At 38.6% G+C, this 21470-nt stretch overlaps 1 protein-coding gene across 4 annotated transcripts in view; it reads left to right on the plus strand.

Annotated features, from left to right (window-relative positions):
• Positions 1-21470, plus strand: part of setd2 (SET domain containing 2, histone lysine methyltransferase) — a 148651-nt gene that overhangs the window by 23697 nt on the left and 103484 nt on the right. For all 4 annotated transcript variants that reach the window (XM_051935936.1, XM_051935937.1, XM_051935938.1 and 1 more), the window contains exons 2-3: positions 16621-16668; positions 19361-19382. In XM_051935936.1, coding sequence (XP_051791896.1) covers positions 16621-16668; positions 19361-19382 — 70 coding nt within the window. The remainder of the gene's footprint in view (positions 1-16620; positions 16669-19360; positions 19383-21470) is intronic.

Genomic DNA, 21470 nt, shown 5'->3' on the forward strand with positions numbered 1-21470 from the left:
TAACTAATTATTGCCAGGCAACATAATACAAGCTGGTAATACTTTGAGATGTCTATATGATGTGATTGCTACACATATCCGCGAGCTTTTAAGAAACAATGTCACCAGCATTAGCTTCACAATAAATATGTGGAGCTCAGAGGTCAGCCCAATGAGCATGTTGAGTCTAACGGCACAATGGATTGACAAAAAGTTGGAGTCAAAAAGAGTGGTGTTGCATGCTATATGCCTCCAGTTCTCATTCTGCAACTTTTATCGCACAAGCATTCGATTCCATGTTAGTGAAGTGGAACATTTCAAAAAGTTATGTGTACGTTGTGCTTTGTGACAACGCTCGCAATATGGCAAAAGCTATGGAAAAAAGTGGCATTACAAGTTTAACCCCTTAACCGCCCTCTGCCGGATATATCCGGCATCGTAGCTTTAATGCTGACGCCTTACTGCCGGAATTATCCGGCACATTTGCCTGTGGTTATATGAATGCCTGGCGCGTAGTATAACTGACAGTTTGGCGTGGGTATTATTACTACGTTGTATTTTGACAACTCTGTGCTTGTATTGGCCGATCACGTGATGTGATTCGAAAGTGAAAGCTGTGAATATGGCGAAACGTAAACTGACTTCAAGTGAGGTTTTGCAGGCGATTTTGGACAATAATTCTGATCATGATTGTAGCAGTTCTGAAGAAGATTTTAGCGACAATGATGATCAGCAACGTGCGCTGCATGATACTGTGAATGACGGCGCATCGGATGACGACGATGAGTGGGTGTATCCCCAGCATCTCAACTGGACTGCTGCCCGAGGTGAACTACCTTTTCTGCATCCGTTTGAGGCAACGTGTGGCTTTACTGTTGATGTAAACAATTACACTGCTGAGCAGTTTTATGAGCTGTTTGTGTCACCTGATTTGATCAGACATTTTGCTCATCAGACAAATCTGTATGCAGCACAGTTTATTGAGACACGTAACCGATTCTCTTTGCTGCTGAAATTCTTTCATTTGAATGGCAACAGAAATGAGCCAGATAAGAAAGATCCAAACCGCGACCGCTTGTTCAAGCTACGTCCTTTGATTGACCATTTTTTTGAAGCATTTCAGTTGCCCTACATGCCAGGACCGTCAGTTACAGTTGATGAAAGTTTATTGTTGTGGAAGCCTGAGAAAAGGTACATTTTGTGTTTTATTATGTGTTTGCCCATTTCTAGAACTTGCACAACATTTAGTGGTCAATAATGCTTGAATAAATGTAAAAAATGTAAAAAAAAATGTAAAAAAGTAAAAAACGAAAATTGTTCAGATTTCGCCTGGCGTGGGGAATATTTGGGGAGTTGGCGGTTAAAGGGTTAAGCTACATTGCACACACTTTGCAGCTTGCTGTAAATGAAGGCTTATTGAACCAGAGAAGCATCTCCTGCTGGATAGGGAGGCGAACAGTTGCTCATTTTAGGCACTCACAGCTCGCTATTTCACGGCTGAGAGATATACAAACAGACCTTGGTACCCAAACAATAATGCTTCAGCAGGACGTCCCTACTTGTTGGAACAGCACGTATTATATGCTGAAAAGTCTTGTTGATCAGAAACACACTCTTGCTGCGTATGGTGCTGAATATGAAGTTCCTGCCTCTCTCAAGGTGTATCAGTGAGGACTTGTGGAAAACATGATTACTCTACTCAAACCATTCGAACAACTTACTAATAACATAAGCATGCATTCATCTGCAGTTGCGGATGTGATTCCATCTGTTGGAAGCGCTTAAATGTCAGCTTAGCAAGTGTGGCAAGACAGATTCTGGAGTTCAGACAACGAAAACTAAAATTTTGAAGGCTGTCACAAAACGCTTCAGTAGTGCATTCTCCTAGCCACTATACTATCTATCAACTGTCCTTTATCCACGGTACAAAGATCGATTTTATGACCAAAATACCAAAAAACAAGCACACTTGAGAAAAAACTGGACGAGCTGTCAGCTGGTGAAGGAGATACACAGAGCAACAGTGAACCACAAGAGAAAAAGATTTGCACTAGGAGAGATGTTGCTGCTTCATTGCTGGAGATGTATGAAGAAATGGTTGAAAAAAATTTGTGTGTGGCTGCAAAACCACATTCAACTGCCACCGAGTTAAAATAACAGAATCATAAAATTAATAACAATAATTATACTAATTAGGATGAGCAGACGTCCCGATTAAAAGAGAAAAAAAAACCCCACAAACAATACATTGCAGCTTCCCAATATCCAATCAGTATCATCATGCATTTGCCAGAAACTCACAGTCAGCACTGCAAGGCGGCTTGCTGGGACCATGCATAACTTAAGTTCACGGGGCAAACTGCTCCACAAACATTAGCTGAAAAGAAAAGGAACACGTTAGTGGCATCACCTCCTCACCTTTTTCCTCAGGTTTTTACAATTTGTTTGCCAGATTGCCTACAAAACTTTTATTGCAGTGGCACAGTTTGTGGGTTTTTCCATTTTAGATAGTTGAGTCGCTGTGGAAAAATAGTGGAGGAATTTAATTTATTAGACACTTAACAAAAAGGAGGAACAGGTTCGCCTGCATGCTAGAATGCAGCTTTAAGTTTTGTACCTTGTGAAAGATGTGTCTCCTGTGTAGTGATGCACCGATATGGAAATTCTGGGCGATACCGAAAACCGATACAGCTTTGTCTGTCTTTGCCAATACTGATAACTGATGGCCGATATTTTTTTTTTTATTTACTTTAGGTTTGAATGTTTTAGTTATGCTGAAAGTCTATTATGCATTATCAAAGAAACAACAGTAGAATGTAAAACAGAGATGAGCTAATACAAATTCTAAATAATAATAAATAATATAACTAATATATAATTCCTAATGTAAAGAGTCATGATTAAAATGTATTAAGCAACCAAAGGTAAAAAATACATTTTAAAAAGTAGGATGAATTAAACTGATTTTTCATGTGTGATGTTTCTTTGACTGAGTAATAGACATATATAATGTTAGATAAATATAATATGGAGAGAGCAAATAAACTAGACAGCACAGAGACAGGAGAGGCAAGGAGATGAAAAAATGTGGGCAAAGGCAAAAAGAACAGATTGAGAAATTGGAGAGGATGGAGAAAAAATATGGTTTGTAGTGAGGCTGAAGCAGAACCAGGTTATGATCCGCTTTCCCAAACGCAGGTGCTGTATGCGTCCTTAACGTTTGCGTAAAGTTGCATATATATATGTGTAAAGTGCTACAATAATAATTACAGAAATAAACATTTTTAGAAAATAAGGTTAAATATACAGGTGCTGGTCATAAAATTAGAATATCATGACAAAGTTGATTTATTTCAGTAATTCCATTCAATAAGTGAAACTTGTATATTAGATTCATTCATTACACACAGACTGATGTATTTCAAATGTTTATTTCTTTTAATGTTGATGATTATAACTGACAACTAATGAAAGTCCCAAATTCAGTATCTCGGAAAATTAGAATATTGTGAAAAGATTCAATATTGAAGACACCTGGTGCCACACTCTAATCAGCTAATTAACTCAAAACACCTGCAAAAGCCTTTAAATGGTCTCTCAGTCTAGTTCTGTAGGCTACACAATCATGGGGAAGACTGCTGACTTGACAGTTGTCCAAAAGACGACCATTGACACCTTGCACAAGGAGGGCAAGACACAAAAGGTCATTGCTAAAGAGGCTGGCTGTTCACAGAGCTCTGTGTCCAAGCACATTAATAGAGAGGTGAAGGGAAGGACAAGATGTGGTAGAAAAAAGTGTACAAGCAATAGGGATAACCGCACCCTGGAGAGGATTGTGAAACAAAACCCATTCAAAAATGTGGGGGAGATTCACAAAGAGTGGACTGCAGCTGGAGTCAGTGCTTCAAGAACCACCACGCACAGACGTATGCAAGACATGGGTTTCAGCTGTTGCATTCCTTGTGTCAAGCCACTCTTGAACAAGAGACAGCGTCAGAAGCGTCTCGCCTGGGCTAAAGACAAAATGGACTGGACTGCTGCTGAGTGGTCCAAAGTTATGTTCTCTGATGAAAGTAAATTTTGCATTTCCTTTGGAAATCAAGGTCCCAGAGTCTGGAGGAAGAGAGGAGAGGCACAGAATCCACGTTGTGTGAGGTCCAGTGTAAAGTTTCCACAGTCAGTGATGGTTTGGGGTGCCATGTCATCTGCTGGTGTTGGTCCATTGTGTTTTCTGAGGTCTGAGGTCAACGCAGCCGTCTACCAGGAAGTTTTAGAGCACTTTATGCTTCCTGCTGCTGACGAACTTTATGGAGATGCAGATTTCATTTTCCAACAGGACCTGGCACCTGCACACAGTGCCAAAGCTACCAGTACCTGGTTTAAGGACCATGGTATCCCTGTTCTTGATTGGCCAGTAAACTCGCCTGACCTTAACCCCATAGAAAATCTATGGGGTATTGTGAAGAGGAAGATGCAATACGCCAGACCTAACAATTCAGAAGAGCTGAAGGCCACTATCAGAGCAACATGGGCTCTCATAACACCTAAGCAGTGCCACAGACTGATCGACTCCATGCCACGTCGCATTGCTGCAGTAGTCCAGGCCAAAGGAGCCCCAACTAAATATTGAGTGCTGTACATGCTCATACTTTTCATGTTCATACCTTGCAGTTGGCCAACATTTCTAAAAAATTTTTGCATTGGTCTTAATTGATATTCTAATTTTCCGAGATACTGAATTTGGGACTTTCATTAGTTGTCAGTTATAATCATCAACATTAAAAGAAATAAACATTTGAAATACATCAGTCTGTGTGTAATGAATGAATCTAATATACAAGTTTCACTTTTTGAATTGAATTACTGAAATAAATCAACTTTGTCATGATATTCTAATTTTATGACCAGCACCTGTATAGATTTCTTTTTAGCTAATTTCATCAGAGTGATCATAGCAACTAAGTACTGTGCATTTTCACTTTTATTGTGACATTTGCTAGCTACATAACCCTTTAAATTACACAGAACTTCAAAAATTATAATGATGTCTGGAGTAAGGAGGTGAAACATAGTCTGCAGTGTTCACCTTGGCTGAGCTGTCTTTCTTGTAGTATTAGGTATTTTGAATAAAGCCACACCTACTTTTAAAATTTCACAAATAATTGGCCACCATTAAAATGAGCTTTAAAGTACTCCAGTGCCCCTCTGCAGTGAACTGAACTACTTTCATTTTCTAAAGTACTGAAGTGAGTTCCAGTATATGCAAGGTGACCTTTTATTTATGTCTCAGAGGAAAACTGTGTGTGTGAAATGGAAGCATATCACCGTAAGTCATTACTAGTTACAAATGTATTTCAGCTGTTCTACAGATAGTCAAATCTTTTTATTGATCGTCATTAAACTAGCGTCCACTAATGAAGACAAAAGCTTGGACTTACTTACTATGAACAATGTAGGGATTTATAAAGCAAAGTCTTAGTGGTGGAACAGTAAAATGCCCATGGTAAAATAATGTGGAACCTGTAAGAGAGGAGGATAAAAGGAAAACCATAATAGGAAAAGAAAACCTTCTGATTTAAAAATGCAGTGATTCTTGTACAGTGGAACCTTGGTTCACGAACGTCTTGGTACACGTACAAATCGGTTTACGACCAAAAAGTTCGCCAAACCTTTGCCTCGGTTCACGACCACACACTCGGTATACGTACAAGCCAGTTTCCCTTTTGGTTTGTGCACGCCGATGATTTCCACACGTGTTGCATTGTTCTCGGTCAGACGTGCATGTGTGCTTTCACTGTGAACTCTTTGTGCTCTATTTCATTTCCCTTCCGGTTCGTACACGCCGATTACTGTATTTAAGCACGTGTTCAGCCTCTCCCTGTTCATTGTTCTCAGTCAGACATGCGTGCTTTACCTGTGAACTTTTTGTGCTCTACAGTATTTCGTGTGCTTTTGCAGTTAACCATGGCTTTTAAGCAAGTGAAGAGTGGTGAGGAGAAAGTTTTGCAGAAAATTGAAATCGAAGTAAAGAAAGAAATTATTGAAAAGTATGAGCGTGGTGTTCGTGTTACTGATCTTGCCGCTGAGTACAAGTCAAAATCTACGATTTCGACTATTCTAAAGCAGAAAGAATCTATTAAAGCAGCTGATGTTGCAAAAGGAGTTACAGCGTTAACCAGGCAGAGGCCTCAAGTGCTGGAAGGGGTTGCAAAAATTGTTGCTAGTGTGGCTGAATGAGAAGCAACTTGCAGGGAATAGCGTAAGCGAGGCGATGTTATGCCAGAAAGCCAGGAAGATTCATGGTGATTTGTTGCAAAACTATCCTTCTACGAGTGGCGAAAGTTAGGAATTTAAAGCCAGTAGAGGATGGTTTGAAAAGTTTCGCAAGAGAAGTGGCATTCATAGTGTGGTAAGGCATGGAGAGGCTGCTAGTTCCGACGCTGAAGCTGCGAAAGAATTCGTGAAAAATTTCACAAAATTAGTGGAGGACGAAGGCTACATCCCGCAACAAGTCTTCAACTGCGACGGGACCGGATTGTTCTCTACCCAGTTCCTCCTCCCTTCATGCCAGAACTCGACTCATGCAAGGTTAGTTTTTTGGTGGTTTATGGTTAGTTTTTGTATTACGGATTTTTCAAATGTTCATTTTTCGGTTCGTAGCGTGAATTGTTGCAATGTTACTTTTCTCTTTTTTCAAATGTTAATTTTTTTCCCTGTGCTTAAAACTCATTAAAAAAAAAAGTGTTTACAGCGAGTGGTTTGTAGCGTGATTTGTTGCAATGTTACTTTTCTTGGTGGTTTATTAAATTACAGATTTTTGAAATGTTCATTTTTTTCCCTGTGCTTAAAACTCATTAAAAAAAGTTTACACAGTAATTGGGTTGTAAGGCTATTAGTGTGAACTCCTGCAATGTTACTTTCTTGGTTGCTTATGGTTGGCTTTTAAATAAAGTTCAGATTTGTTCAAATGTTCCTTTTTTCCCTGTGCTTAAACCTAAAAAAAAAAAAAAAAAAAAGTGTTTACAGCAATCGGGTCATAAGGCTATAGTATAGCGTGAACTCTTGCAATGTTAGTTTTCTCTGTTGTTCAAGGTTTTCTCAGTGTTATTCAATATTTTTACATTTAGTTTACTATTACGCTGTGCATTCTATGGTTTAATTAACTATATTTGTGCTTAACAACTTAAAAAAAAAAATATATTTACATAGAGTTCGTATGGTCTGGAACGGATTAATAGAATTTACATATAATCCTATGGGGGAAATTGCTTCGGTTCACGACCAAATCGGTTTACGACCAGAGTTTTGGAACGAATCATGGTCGTGAACCGAGGTTCCACTGTACTTAATTCAAAGTCAAAAAGTCAAAGTGAACTTTATTGTCATCTCAACCATATACAAGTATACAGATAGACGAAATTGTGAAGCTCAGGGTCCACAGTGTAACAACATGAAGTGCAATGATAAATTAAAAGTAGAATTAAAATTAAAACACAAACAAAACAAGACGTTGTGCAAAGACAAGACAAAGAAGTAGCAGCAATATTGACGTGTAGTAAACAATATGAACATTGATGCAATGTATGGTATTTGCAATCTAGATACATAAATATAGTCAATATTATTTGTTATGATGATTATTGTTGTTGTTTTCAATCATTAATAACAATAATTATGGCATTTCTGTGGCAGGTTTTATTTATTTATTTATTTTATTTAATGACTGCCACCATGTTGAGTTGCTGTTGTTACAACACAGTGTCAGTCGCTACGGGGATCCTTTCCGGAATTACCATAATTTAATGTAATTGACTTTACAATATATAAAGAGGTACATCACTTTTATCATCATCTGAGTTTGCTGATTCTTAAATTAAAAAATTTTTTGCATTATTTTTGCAACTATGACTTTCTGGTTTCTATGATTTCTTAATTAACAATTTGGCTTACTTGAAAGATAATACTGTTTTTCTAGTTTCGATTCTCCACTGTGGTCTACCATTTAAACCTCTGTAGCTTTTTCTGTAAACCGTAATAATAAAATAGCCTAGTCACTTAAACTTACTTTTGAGTTTCAGAGGAAAAGTTTCAACCATTGTGACTATCAAACACATTTTGTCTGTTATGAAAATCAAACATAAGTTGTAGTGGATAGAGAACCATTAACAATTGTTTAGTTTTAGGACACATATTTGGACAATGTCCAAACACACTTTACAAATTCAGGATTGCTTGAGCTTGAAGGCTTTCTTGGTAGCATCAAGCTTAAGGGCAGAAAACAGCCCTAGGTAGGACAATAGTCTAGTTGAGTATTTTCTTAATATGGAACTGTGGTCCACCAGGCTGGCACCGCCAGCTGAACCCGACACAGACACGCATGGGACACAAGTTCATGGCACACAGGTTTTATTTTTCATTTTTTTTCCTTTGTGGGAAATGCCTTCCCCGTTCCCCACAAATATAACACAGTCCCAGCACAATACAATACATCTCTTCTCTTTATCTTTCTTCACCTTCACTCCTCGGGTCAAGCTTCATCGCTCCTTCTTCCAACTCTGGCTCCCCCGACTAGTGGCTGCTGGCTCCTTTTATAACGCACCCAGAAGTGCACAAGGTGCCTGATTACTCGTTTCCGGCAGCACTCCCGGGTGTGGCTGATGAAGTGCCCATAAGGGAACAGTAGCTCCTGCTGCAGCACTCCCTGGCGGTGCCTGTGGATCCCAACAGGGCTGCACTACACTCCAACTCCCATACAGCCCTGCAGGAGTCAGAGGCACCGCTGCAACCCAGGGGGGTTGCCATCTAGCGTCCCGGGGGAGGTAACGCTGTGGCCCCACTTGCTCTTCTCAGTGTGGAGGCATCCCAGCAAGGCAAGAGCCCTGGCCATATGCTATAAAACTAAAAAGAACACACAAATGTACTGTTTACCAGGCTGTGCAAAAACAAAACTCAGTTTGCTATTCTTGAATATATTACCAGAAAACAGAGAATAATTGTATAAAAGTAGTTGGCAAAACTAGACATGCTTTTCAGCTTCTTCCAGGACCCATCTGGAATGCTTCTATCTGTTTTTTTCAGTGTTGATCATGTTATAACATCAAATCTAGGTTTAGAGTTTAGAGTAAGGAAGATTTACAATGTGTAAACCTCAAATGGAAAGTGTGTCAGTAGGAGAAAGAAAACAATTTACCGTGATAAGATCTTGCAAACAAAAAGTAGATGATCTGACAATGTGGTGCAGCCATAATAATTTGGACCTTGACATTCAAAAAACCCAGCAGTTGATCATAGATTTCAGGAAGATGTCACCTGCTCACCTCTCACTTGCTATAAATGTCTCAGCCATTGGGGTGACAGAGTCATTTATGTTTCTGGGGGCTGTGCTGTCACAAAACCTTAAGTGGAACAATAACATCACATGTATTATTAAGAAAGCCCATCTAAGAATGTTCTTTTTGCGTCAGCTGAAGAAATTCAATTTCCCTCAAGCAACACTGGTCCAATTCTACACAGCCTTCATCGAGTACTTGCTGACCTCATCTGTAATGGTCTGGTTTAGTGCTGCCTCTGTTCAGGCTAATGCCAATCTTCAATGCATCATCAGCCTGTGAAAAGATCATAGGCTGTAACTTACCTCACATTCAAGTCCTATATGAGTTCAAGGTAAGGAAGGGGGGCACAAAGATCATTGCTGATCCAGCTTGCCCAGGGCACCACCTATTCCAAAGACTTCCAGCAAACAGATGATGATATACGGCAGGTCTATAAGTAGGCTCCAGTAGGTCTATTGTACAGTGAAAACTAAAACAACACATCATCTAAACAGTTTTTTTCCACATACAGTTATTCTGACCAAGGTTATTATAGTTTTGCCTATTTATATTAGTTTTTATTTCTGTAATTTTTCTGACCTTACTTTGAAATTCAGTTTAGTTTTAGTTTTCCTTCGTGAATTTTTAGTTTTAGTTTAGTTTTTATTTTACAAAGACATTTCTGTTTTATATATATATATATATAATATATATATATATATATATATATATGGTTGAAATAGTTTACTGTCAAATAAATGCAAAGAGTACACGACACGTGTTTCGCCCTAATTCTGGGCTCATCAGGCGTACACACTCCGCTGCACTCCCTCTTGGGAATCAAACCTCGGACGTCAGCGCCAGAGGCGATGCCCCTAACGTTGCGCCACGGCGTGTGGTTCGTTTATTTGACAGCATGTAGATCGGGGTAATTACATTCACGGCATTCGTATGGGAACACGGTCAAGAAAGCTTTATAGAATTTATCGACATCCTAAACTCGCACCACCCATCGATTAAACTAAAACACACCTGGGACGTCCGAAGTATTAATTTTTTGGACACCACGACATACAAGGGTCCCGATTTCCAGGCCAACAACAAATTAGACATCAAAGTCTATTTTAAAGAAACAGACACACACACGCTACTACACAAAACAAGTTACCACCCACCACACCTTTCGTGGTTTAGTCAAATCACAGCTACTCTGATTCCACAGGATATGTACGAGAAGGGAGGATTTCACACAGGCATATATATATATATATATATATATATATATATATATATATATATATATATATATATATATATATATATATATATATATTAGTTTTAGTAATTATAGTATGGTTAAAGAGCTACTATGGAGTTTATTTTTTCTGTCACAATGAAACAGAACTATACACTTAATGGGTTTGGATATAATATGAATTTAATGTTAGTGGAAGCTTGCTACACTACACAACACACTTTACTATTTGGTTTTGTTTTTGTCTGATAAAAACAAGCATAATCAAAACCAGATACTGAATATGAACAATTTAACACAATTTTATAATTTTTAAAATATTTTCTATTTCATTTGTGCTGAACAAATTTGCTCTGACTGTTTGCACTTATTTTCTTTTCCTTTTGTTGCCCAGAATGGGCCAATTTGTAATGAACTTTAGGTGAATTTTAAGGTGTGAGGGTTTTTTACGCTAAATGTCTACAGCACACCACATATACTGCTCCAACGACAATGTGCTTATAATGAATGCCTTCAATATTTCATTCAAAAATCTCAAACACTGAGCTTTGTTATTTTCTACCAGCCATATTGATCTCTGATTCCATCTCAGGCACAAACAATTTATATACAGAATTTTCACCTGCAGGCCTGGAAAGATATAAAACATAAGAAAAGAGATTCTAGTATGTTCTGACAGGTGTGGCCATGAAAATCACAGAGGTTAAGGAAGAACAGGGGTCTTAGGCTTGAATCAGTGTGCAGACCCCACCTAGCCGTATTGAGGGAAACAAAGAAAAACAAGCATGTAGTGTGAAGGTTAGGGACAGTGAGACTTGAATACCCCATGCATAAGAATAGTAAACCCTTAATGAGCAGAGCATGAACAGGTAATAAGAATATGGACAGGCACAGAATGACAGAGACGGCATCTGAGATTAAGAACAATTTATGCATTATCTAAACCTGTTTATCCAGAGCAGGATCACAGGAACCTAGAGCCTACCCAAGCAGGTTTGGATACAAGGCAGGAAAAATCCCTAGTGTGCAATATGTATGATATGGCTGATGTTAAGAACAAAAAGAATATGATATTCCAACTATCTGATTTGAGAGAAAGAGAAACATTGTAAAAATGGGGACAGATATTTTAAAACATAATTCTGCTACTGGATTATTTTCTCAATATCAGGTATTTTGAGCTGTGAATATGAACTAAAAAAGACAACAACATTTATTTATATAGCACATTTTCATACAAAAAGTAGCTCAAAGTGCTTTACATAATGAAGAAAAGAAAAATAAAAGACAAAATAAGAAATTAAAATAAGACAACATTAGTTAACATAGAAAAGGAGTAAGGTCTGATGGCCAGGATGGACAGAAAAAACAAAAAAAAAACTCCAGACGGCTGGAGAAAAAAATAAAATCTTCAGGGGTTCCAGGCCACGAGACCGCCCAGTCCCCTCTGGGCATTCTACCTACCATAAATGAAATAGTCCTCTTTGTAGTTAGGGTTCTCACGGTGTCGCTTGATGCTGATGGTCATACAGACTTCTGGCTTTTAATCCATCCATCATTGTTGGAACATCACGGTGCTTTGAGTAGATGGTGGTAAGGACACTGGAAAAGGAAACAGAAGAGAGAGTAGAGGTTAGTACAGATTTTAGAGCCACCATGAATAGTTATTATAATGAATTGGATATACAGAGTATCAGATACATTAATAAATATGCTGATCTTGTATGATGACCTTGTCAGTCTCTCGATCAGTGCCGTTTTATTTTCAAAAATCGGGAGTGGTCTCCCCTAGAATTTCTCATCTACTCAGATATGGGGATGGATATTTGAGGACTAAACCGCAAGACAATGATTATATTATGTACATTAAAGAACCATCAAATTAAATTAATAATATACTGAACAATTATTATAAAAGTAAAGTTGAATAAATCGGACTCTGCGGCTGCATGAATAAAAAAAAATTGAGTATGTGTTCAGGTAAAGTACCACTTAAGGTTAATGGATTTGGCCCAAAAGTTAATACAGTTTTGGTGTAACAACCAGATGCCAAATTTCGTCCATTTATCTAGTTGCGTTTTTTAGATATCGTATTTATACACACACACACACACACACAGACGTAATTCCAAAAAATGGTATTTTCGGACTCGGGGAGTTCTAAGACGTCAAAGTGTCGAGGTCGAATTTTTTTAATGATTAGTATACTTTCTCTATACTTTGTATACTTCGAGTGCGAAGTGGCAGATGAATTACTGTCAACAAAAACCAGGCACCTGAGAAATAAACTGAAACGTTACTCACTCGTGATTTTTCTGTCAATACGGTAAAGTTTTTGTTGAGCAGCACATTCCGATTTCAGACGTTTGAATTACATCTAGATTTACAACAAGTGCAAAGAAAGGCGGCACACATAAATTGGTTTCTATTCCACACGCTTTACACACGTATTCAGCTTGCACTGTCACTGCAAATGCTGTGTGAAAACCCGCCCTCCGTCACCAGCCACCGTTCACTGGATGAATACGCACGGGCGGCTCGAGGTGGATGGCTTTCAGTTTTAGAGTTAAATGTTATAAGGGTTAAAAACTAACAACAAGAAAATTAATTCAAAAGCGAAAACTGAAATTATGTTTAGTAAATTATTATTTTATTTAAGTTAGTCTTTCCAGCTACTTTAATAGTTTCATTTAGTTTTAGTTTTTCATTTCAGTTTTGTTAATTATTTTATTTTAGTTTACGACAATGTTTTTTTAATAATAGTTTCAGTTTTGATTGTGGTTTTCGTTAACTATAATAACTTTGATTCTGACTAATCAGGTCTGAGCTTCTACTCAGAATGTATGTATAACTTCACCCTAGACTGTCTGGACGTTTTAATCTTACAATCTCTTTATTTTTTGTATTGCCCTTGTATGCTGCATCATATTTTATCATTTGGTATTTATCTTTTGTATTCTGTGTTGTCCTTGTATGTTGCAGCAATACTATCAACATAAATGCCTAGTACCCATTAGTGTACTTGGACAGTAAATTCTGATTCTAAAATTGAAATAATGTATTTCCAGTAGTTTTATTTAGTATTTCTATTATATTTAAAATTTCATTACGTAGTGAAGGTGTTTCTACTGAAGAATGTTTTCTACTGGGATACAGGACTAATTTCTGCAAGCTGGTAAATGTTTTTCTTCTGTGATGCATTTATTTCCTATGGGGCAAACAGGGAAAACATATTTTATCCCAGTAAATGTTCCTGCATAAGTGTCAATAATATTTTTTCATCTAGACTGTATATCATCATTTAAACTTTTTTTTGTTTTTATTTTGTGTAACTTTCATTACTTTTTAGAATATTAAGCATCTGAGGTGGTAGACCTTATACAAAACTAAGATAACAGAAGTTGGATTATAGAAGTGTACATGTGTTGTTGCCTAGAGGGGGCTGGGCGGTCTTGTGGCCTGGGAATCCCTGCAGATTTTTTTTTTCTCCAGGGGCCACATGCATAACGCCGTGCGTAGAACTTACACTATAACATAGCGTAAGCACAAAAGCAGGAATGTGTGTACGCACAGAAAAATCCAGATATAGGAATCTGTACGTACGCAAACTTCCACGTTCTTCCGCTACATAAATTCCAATCAGCGTGAAAAGTAACGCACGTGCACGCGCCTCCTGTCCCGCCCCAACTCCTCCCAGAATTACGCCTCTTTGAATATGCAAATCAATAAAAATATCCCTTAAGCTCAGCCTTCTGTGAAAAGACAATGGGAAAAGCACGGGGGAAAATATAAGAATTTCAGCAAATACCAAATGGAGGCAAAGGAAAAACGTACGATTTGTTGGTTTAAACAGTGGTATAATCAACAAAATGAAGTTGATCAAGTGACAGAGTGTCGGAGAAACTCGAAAGCTCAAGTTCACAAAGTCGCACAGTGCCCGAAATAAAAAAGAAATCACATATCAAAGTCGCCGTGAAAAGGCAAGTCGTAGCCCACCGTCTGAGTGTTATATGAAAGCTTATTAGGGTACAGACAAAAAAAAATAGGCACACAGTGTGAAAAAAGCACGAAATGTCAACTTTAATCTCGAACTTTCCACTTTAATCACGTAGTTTATTTTGCCATTAAAGTAGAACATCATAAACTTCATCTTAAAATCGTTTAATTTACTAGTTTCTCAAATCCCATTATAACTAAAGTAGCACATTAAATGCTTTGTTCTGTATTCGATCTTCTATGTGCTCTGTGTGTGAATCACTACCTGCTTCTTAAACGGGCTTTCTTTTTCTCCGACAGGACACAGAATCCATTACATTTGTGATATTACAGCTTTCTGAATAATTAAAATACTGAGATGTATACATGATATCTTTTTCATGATGATAGGAGTTAAAGCATGCTATTAAACATGGGAACACGGTGGCACAGTGCTTGTTCATGTCTCACGCAAGAGGCTTGCTGTGCCATGCGCAACCTTCGATGAAATAATTTATTGCAGCAGTACTGTCTCTTTCAAACGTACTAACCTCCAATTCCTGTCCTTACTTTTCTTTCTCCAAATACCCAATCGCCACACAATCAGCTCTGTAATAGAGGTGAAGCCATTTGTAAGCTTAGAACGCCGATTCTTCAAAACTTTTAAGGAACATTGAAATATCCTCGTAGTACATGTTTAATTATTCTATCCGTCTATCCTTCCAGTGTCGCGTCAGCACGAGCAAGAATACAACGCAATGCAGGAACAATCCATGAACTAGCTAGCGCTGTGGCACCGTGTCCTCACATGTTTAATTATTAACAATACAGATTATTTAAATGAAGTTAAAGTTTTATCTGTATAGTATAATAAACATATTTTGCTGCATTTCATCTTAAAAATGATATCGTCATCATATGTAAATATGCGCTTTATAAAGTGGCGCAGGTTGTGCAATATTATAACTGTATCCCAAGTTTACAGTGAGGTGATTGTACTTATACGTCAAAACAGTTCTACAAGGAGCACTTGATAGACTGATTTAGTGCGTTTAATAGTTCTTGGGATGAAAATTTTTCTAAACTGCGAAGTCCGTACAGGGAAGTCTTGGAAACGTTTTGCCATGGCTGAGTCAGCGTCTGCTTCATGCTGTATACCGATAATTCTCTTTCTGATCAGCTGCTGCTGTGATTCCCCACTCAGATACAGTGATATAAATACTCCGAGTGGTACAATGAGAGTGATATGGAAAAAGATGATCTGCTGTGGCAACCCTTAACGGGAGCAGCTGAAAGAAGAAGATGATGCATTGAGAATAACAACGCTAAAGCAGTTATGGTATTTGGAATACTATGGCTATTCCCTGGAACATTATATTGCTGCAGGTTAATTACAATCAGATGCATTACACTAATAAACAATATGCAGTTAGTTTCAGTGTATTTATAAAGCCGCGTCAGGAATGTGGGTCTAAGAAAGAAAGGGTGACCACACAGGAACAGTAGCACTGCTTTGACGCTGGGTGCCGCCAGTCTGCAAAACCGAGCGGAGAAATTGTGTACGCCAGGGCATGAGTTACCGTGGAAAAGTGCATGGCTTTACGCCAAGTTTAGGGTTTATACATCGCGATTTGAGCGTGGAAACGTTCTTACGCAACATTTCTGTGCGTACGCACCGTTTATACATGAGGCCCCAGGTGTCTGGAGTTTTTTTTTTTTTTTTTTTTTTCTGTCTTCCCTGGCCGTTGAACCATAAATTGTATTTTATGTTAATTAGTATTGCCTAATTTTATTTTCTTATATATTTTGTCTTTTTTCTCTTTTTTTCATCTTGTAAAGCACTTTGAGCTACATCATTTGTATGAAAATGTGCTATATAAATAAATATTATTGTTGTTCTGAAAATCTAAATTAGGAATACTCTGCAGACATTTACTAAAAATTATGATCATGCCAATCTGAATTGCCTAAACCAACATGGCATACTGATTGCCAAAAAAATAAATAGTGCTTTAAAGAACTTTGTGTTGTACAGGCCAGTGTCACTTGGAAGTCCCAAAACTGTTAATTGATTGTGTTTTTTTTTTTTTTAATATGCAGATTAGCCTGGAATCCTCATCAAGTTGATGTACTGTCTACCACGCAAAGGTCAGATTTTTTTCCTTTTTTTTCCTCTGTCTGTGTCTCTGTATATATTATTCATTACCTAATTCAATAAATGTGGTAAGTTTTGTAAATTTTTGCCATTGTAATATTTTTTATTTATTTATTCATTTAATTAATTACTTTTCACATATTTTAAAACTGGTTAAATTATATACATATAAATATTAATCTACTAATGACCAATTATGTAATCTGTGTTGACAATATGTATGACAATATACATACACATGTATGACGATAACTGGTAACACACTAGAAGTTCCATTCTCAAAAGATGCTAATGTAACTGTTGTCAGGTTGTGGTTTTCGGTCTGAAATTACTGTACAGACTGGCACATAAGGTAGTACAAAAAACATAAGTAGAGATCTACTGAATAGTGCAAAAAAGCTTTCAGGTCAGTCTTTCTGTACCATATTAGACAGACAGACAGACAGACACTCACTCACTCCCTCCCTCCCCAAGGAGAATCTCACATACTCCAGCAGCAGCATACTGATAAAAACAATATTAATTAAAGAGTGATAAAAATGCAGTGCAAGTTAAAAAATGCGAGGCAGGTATAATAGTCAATAACATTGTATAATGTTACCGTTTACCCCCCCCAGGTGGAATTGAAGAGTCGCATAGTGTGGGGGAGGAACAATCTACTCAGTCTGTCAGTGGAGCAGGACAGTGACAGCAGTCTATCGCTGAAGCTGCTCCTCTGTCTGGAGATGATACTGTTCAGTGGATGCAGTGGATTCTCCATGAGTTGTATTGGAAGTCCGATGTATATAAGCTGAACAGGACCGGAAAAAGCACAGTCCCTTGCGGTGCTCCTGTGCTGCTGACCACACTGTCAGACCCGCAGTTCCCAGGACGCACATACTAAGGTCTGTCTGTAAGATAGTTCACGATCCATGCCACCAGGTATGAATCTACTCCCATCCCTCTCAGCTTGTCCCTAAGGAGCATAGGTTGGATGGTGTTGAAGCCGCTAGAGAAGTCTAGAAACATAATTCTTACAGCACCACTGCCTCTGTCCAAGTGGGAGAGGGATCGGTGTAGCATATAGATGATGGCATCCTCCGCTCCCACCTTCTCCTGATATGCGAACTGCAGAGGGTCGAGGGCGTGTTGAACCTGTGGCCTCAGGTTGTGAAGCAGCAGCTGCTCCATGGTCTTCATCACATGTGACGTCAGGGCGAAAAGCCTGAAGTCATTCAGCTCACTATGACGGGATACCTTTGGGACTGGGGTGATGCATGATGTTTTCCAAAGCCTCGGGACTTACCCCTGTTCCAGGCTCAGGATGAAGATGCGCTGTAGAGGACTGCCCAGCTCCAACACACAGGCCTTCAACAGTCGTGGTTATACTCCATCTGGACCCACTGCTTTGCTGGCACGAAGTCTCCTCAGCTCTCTGCTTACCTAGGCTGCTGTAATTGTGGGTGGGGGAAAACTCTCTCCTATTCTGGTATCAGCACAAGGATGGGTGGAGGACGCAGTACTCTGAGGTGAGAGTGGGTTAGTGTGGTCAAATCTGCTAAAAAAAGTTGTTCATCAGGTTTGCTTTCTCCCTATATCTCTTGATGGAGGCACCCCGCTTCGAGCTGCAGCCAGTGATGATCTTCATCCCATCCCACACTTCCTTCATGCTGTTATTCAGCAACTTTTGCTCCAGTTTTCTCCTGTACTGCTCCTTCGCCGCCCTGAGCTGGACTCGAAGTTCCTTCTGCACGCGATTGAGCTCATGCTGATCACTGCCTTTAAAAGCCCTTTTCTTCTGGTTCAAAAGGCCCTTGATGTCACTTGTAATTCATAGCTTGTTGTTAGCATAGCAGTGTACTGTTCTTACTGGAACTACAATGTCCATACAGAAGTTGATGTAGTCAGCAGTGCAGTCAACAACCTCCTCAATGTTCTCACTATCCCTGCAGGATATCCCAGTCCGTAGTTCCAAAGCAGTCTCTCAGAGCCTGCTGTGCCTCAGGGGACCACTTCCTGAATGAGCGTGTGGTTGTAGGTAGCTCCCTCACTCTTGGTCTGTAGTGAGGCTGAAGCAGAACCAGGTTATGATCTTTTAATGTTTTGTCCAGCGTCACATGGTTAAAATCTCCAGAGATTAGCACAAGCACCTCGGGGTGTTTTTAGTTTAGCAACAGCGGAGTGGATGATGTCACCTGCTATCTCCACGTCCACGCGAGGAGGGATGTAAACCATAACAACAATGACGTGTCCAAACTCTCTGGGCAAGTAATAGGGACACAGACTCACGGCCAACAGTTCGATGTCCCTGCAGCAAGTGGAGATTTTGACGTTTACATGTCCAGGGTTGCACCACATTGTGTTCACATAGAGAGCGAGTCCTCCTCCTTTCTGCTTTTTGCAGGTATTTGCATCTCTGTCCACTTTAACTGTGTTAAACCCGGGTAGCTCCATGTTAGCATCTGGGATGGTAGTTGTTAGCCAAGTTTCACAAAAACACAACAAACTGCATTCTCTGTAGTTCCTGACATTTTCACCAGCGCAGCCAGTTCATCGATCTTATTTGGTAGTGAGCTTTTTTTTTTTATGTGAAGCTGACATTTTTGAAAAATAAGCAATTTACTTTTTGAACTTGTGTATATAGTTAATGAAATGTTGTAATGTATGTTTGTTTTTCTTTCATATGCTTTCACCGAATAACCACAGAGAAGAAGGCAGTGATGCAGTGGTGAGTTTATTTGTAATTTCTTGTTCTTGATGATAAAAACAGATGATAACATGGTGTTGTGTTTTTTTTTTTTTTTTTTTTTACTAATGCTTTTTTGATGTAACTTTTATTGTATTTGTACTTATTTGTTTTTTGGGAGAGGAAAGTCTGTGTATCTCTGCTCAAGCTGCTCCCCCCATAACCCGATCTCGGGTAAGCGGAAGAGGATGGATGGATTATTTGTTTTCTCTTTTTAGCATTTCCCAATTTTTTAACAGGCTTACATTTTAACTGGTGAATATGGTGCATGATGTGCCTCTTGTTAAACCATATAGATCCAGTGACAACCAAAATACCTTGGGATTCACCATAGAGAAAGTGTTGTATAATCCTAGGCAAAGTCTTCTGCAGGTTGCTTTTGTATGTAGTGGGAGAACATTTCACATCCAGAAAGAAATCTGGGATTCTCTGGGCATTACAGGAATTACACTATAATCTGGTTTTATCACTTTTTTAACTTTCCAAATGTGGGATTGAATAGTCTGTTTTCAAAAATGCATTTTTACAGAGGAAGAAAGTTCTTCAATGAAGAACATTCAGCAGACAAAAAAGTGTATTGGGTTATTAAAAAAAAAATCCTTTGTCAATATATTGGTTACTATAGTCTGTTCAGTTTTGTGCTTATAAAGCATGCTTGCATTTAAAGGCCTAATGCTCTATACAGTTATTACAAACACATTATTGTTAAAGTATAGCACAATATGACATGCATCCAAACTGCAAAATATTATTTGAAAGACCAGCAAGGGATACAAAACTTGTGTATACATACATATTTAACAATAATAATAAAGGTTAATTATTGTCAATTATATTTTTATTTATTTCTTGTTTTTGCCTACCTTCTGTCTTTATTTTCTTAACTGTTCTGTGTACTATATAGTGCTGGCAAATATGACACAGCTCCCTTGAAGGTAAAAAAAAACAAAAAACAGGCCCATCATTGCCTAGAGGTGGGATGTAAAATCTACGCACTAGGATTACAATATTTTTGTGGCAATATATATATATATATATATATATATATATATATATACAGTGGAACCTCGAGATACGATCACCTCTGTATACGAGAAATTCAAAATACAAGTAAAGTATGAGCGAAAAATTCAGATCTAAATGCGAGCATTGGCTCGCGTAACGAGCCACGAGCCAGGCTGTGGGTATAGCGCGCGGCTTAGCGAGGGGGGCGTGGTAGCAGTTGCGAGCCGCGATCTGCGGTGTCTGCGTTTCTCACTTAAGTGCACAGGTGGGAAACTGCCCACATCCATGATTGTTCCTGTGGCTGATGGGCTGCAGCTGCCATGTCCTCCCCGCATATATAGAGAAGCGCGAGCCGGTTAAGGGGGAGAAGAAGTAAAAGAAAAGAAAAGAGAGGAGAGAGAGAGAGCGCGCTCGCGAGCGCGCGCAGGCAGGCAGGCAGGAAGTCGGTGCGGGAGAGCGAGCGAGCGAGTGCAGGCTAGCGTGTAGCTGAACAGTGAGCTGAACAGGCGAGCCAAACAGCTGAAGCAGGACAGTGTAGAGAAGGTCAGCTGCATTAAGAGTGTCTCGCCTGTTGCAGAGCCCGCAGGTGAGACGCTAACAGAGAAGAAGCACCGGGGATTGTCATCTGTTTTATAAAGACTGCATCCTTTTGACGTTTTAACCTCGTGTTAAAGAATTGTTATTCTTGTGTATTTTAAACCTCCACTTCACAACTGTTTTAAGGATTATTTATTTAAAGATTTATTGAATGCTGTACTGCACTTTGGACACCTGTTTTGATTCTTTTAATAATCAGTTATATTATTTACCAGTGTTATTTATTAAAGGTAGACTACAGTATTTATAATTTATCAGTGTTATTTATTAGGAAAATTGATTTTTATGTTAATATATTTGGGGTGCGGAACAGATTAACTGGATTTCAATTATTTTCAATGGGGAAGTTTGTTCTAGATATGAGAAATTCGCTATACAAGCTCAGTGCTGGAACGAATTAAACTCGTATCTAGAGGTTCCACTGTGTGTATATATATATATATATATATATATATATATATATATATA

Source organism: Erpetoichthys calabaricus, chromosome 13 (genome assembly GCF_900747795.2).
Source record: "Erpetoichthys calabaricus chromosome 13, fErpCal1.3, whole genome shotgun sequence".
NCBI lineage: Eukaryota > Metazoa > Chordata > Cladistia > Polypteriformes > Polypteridae > Erpetoichthys > Erpetoichthys calabaricus.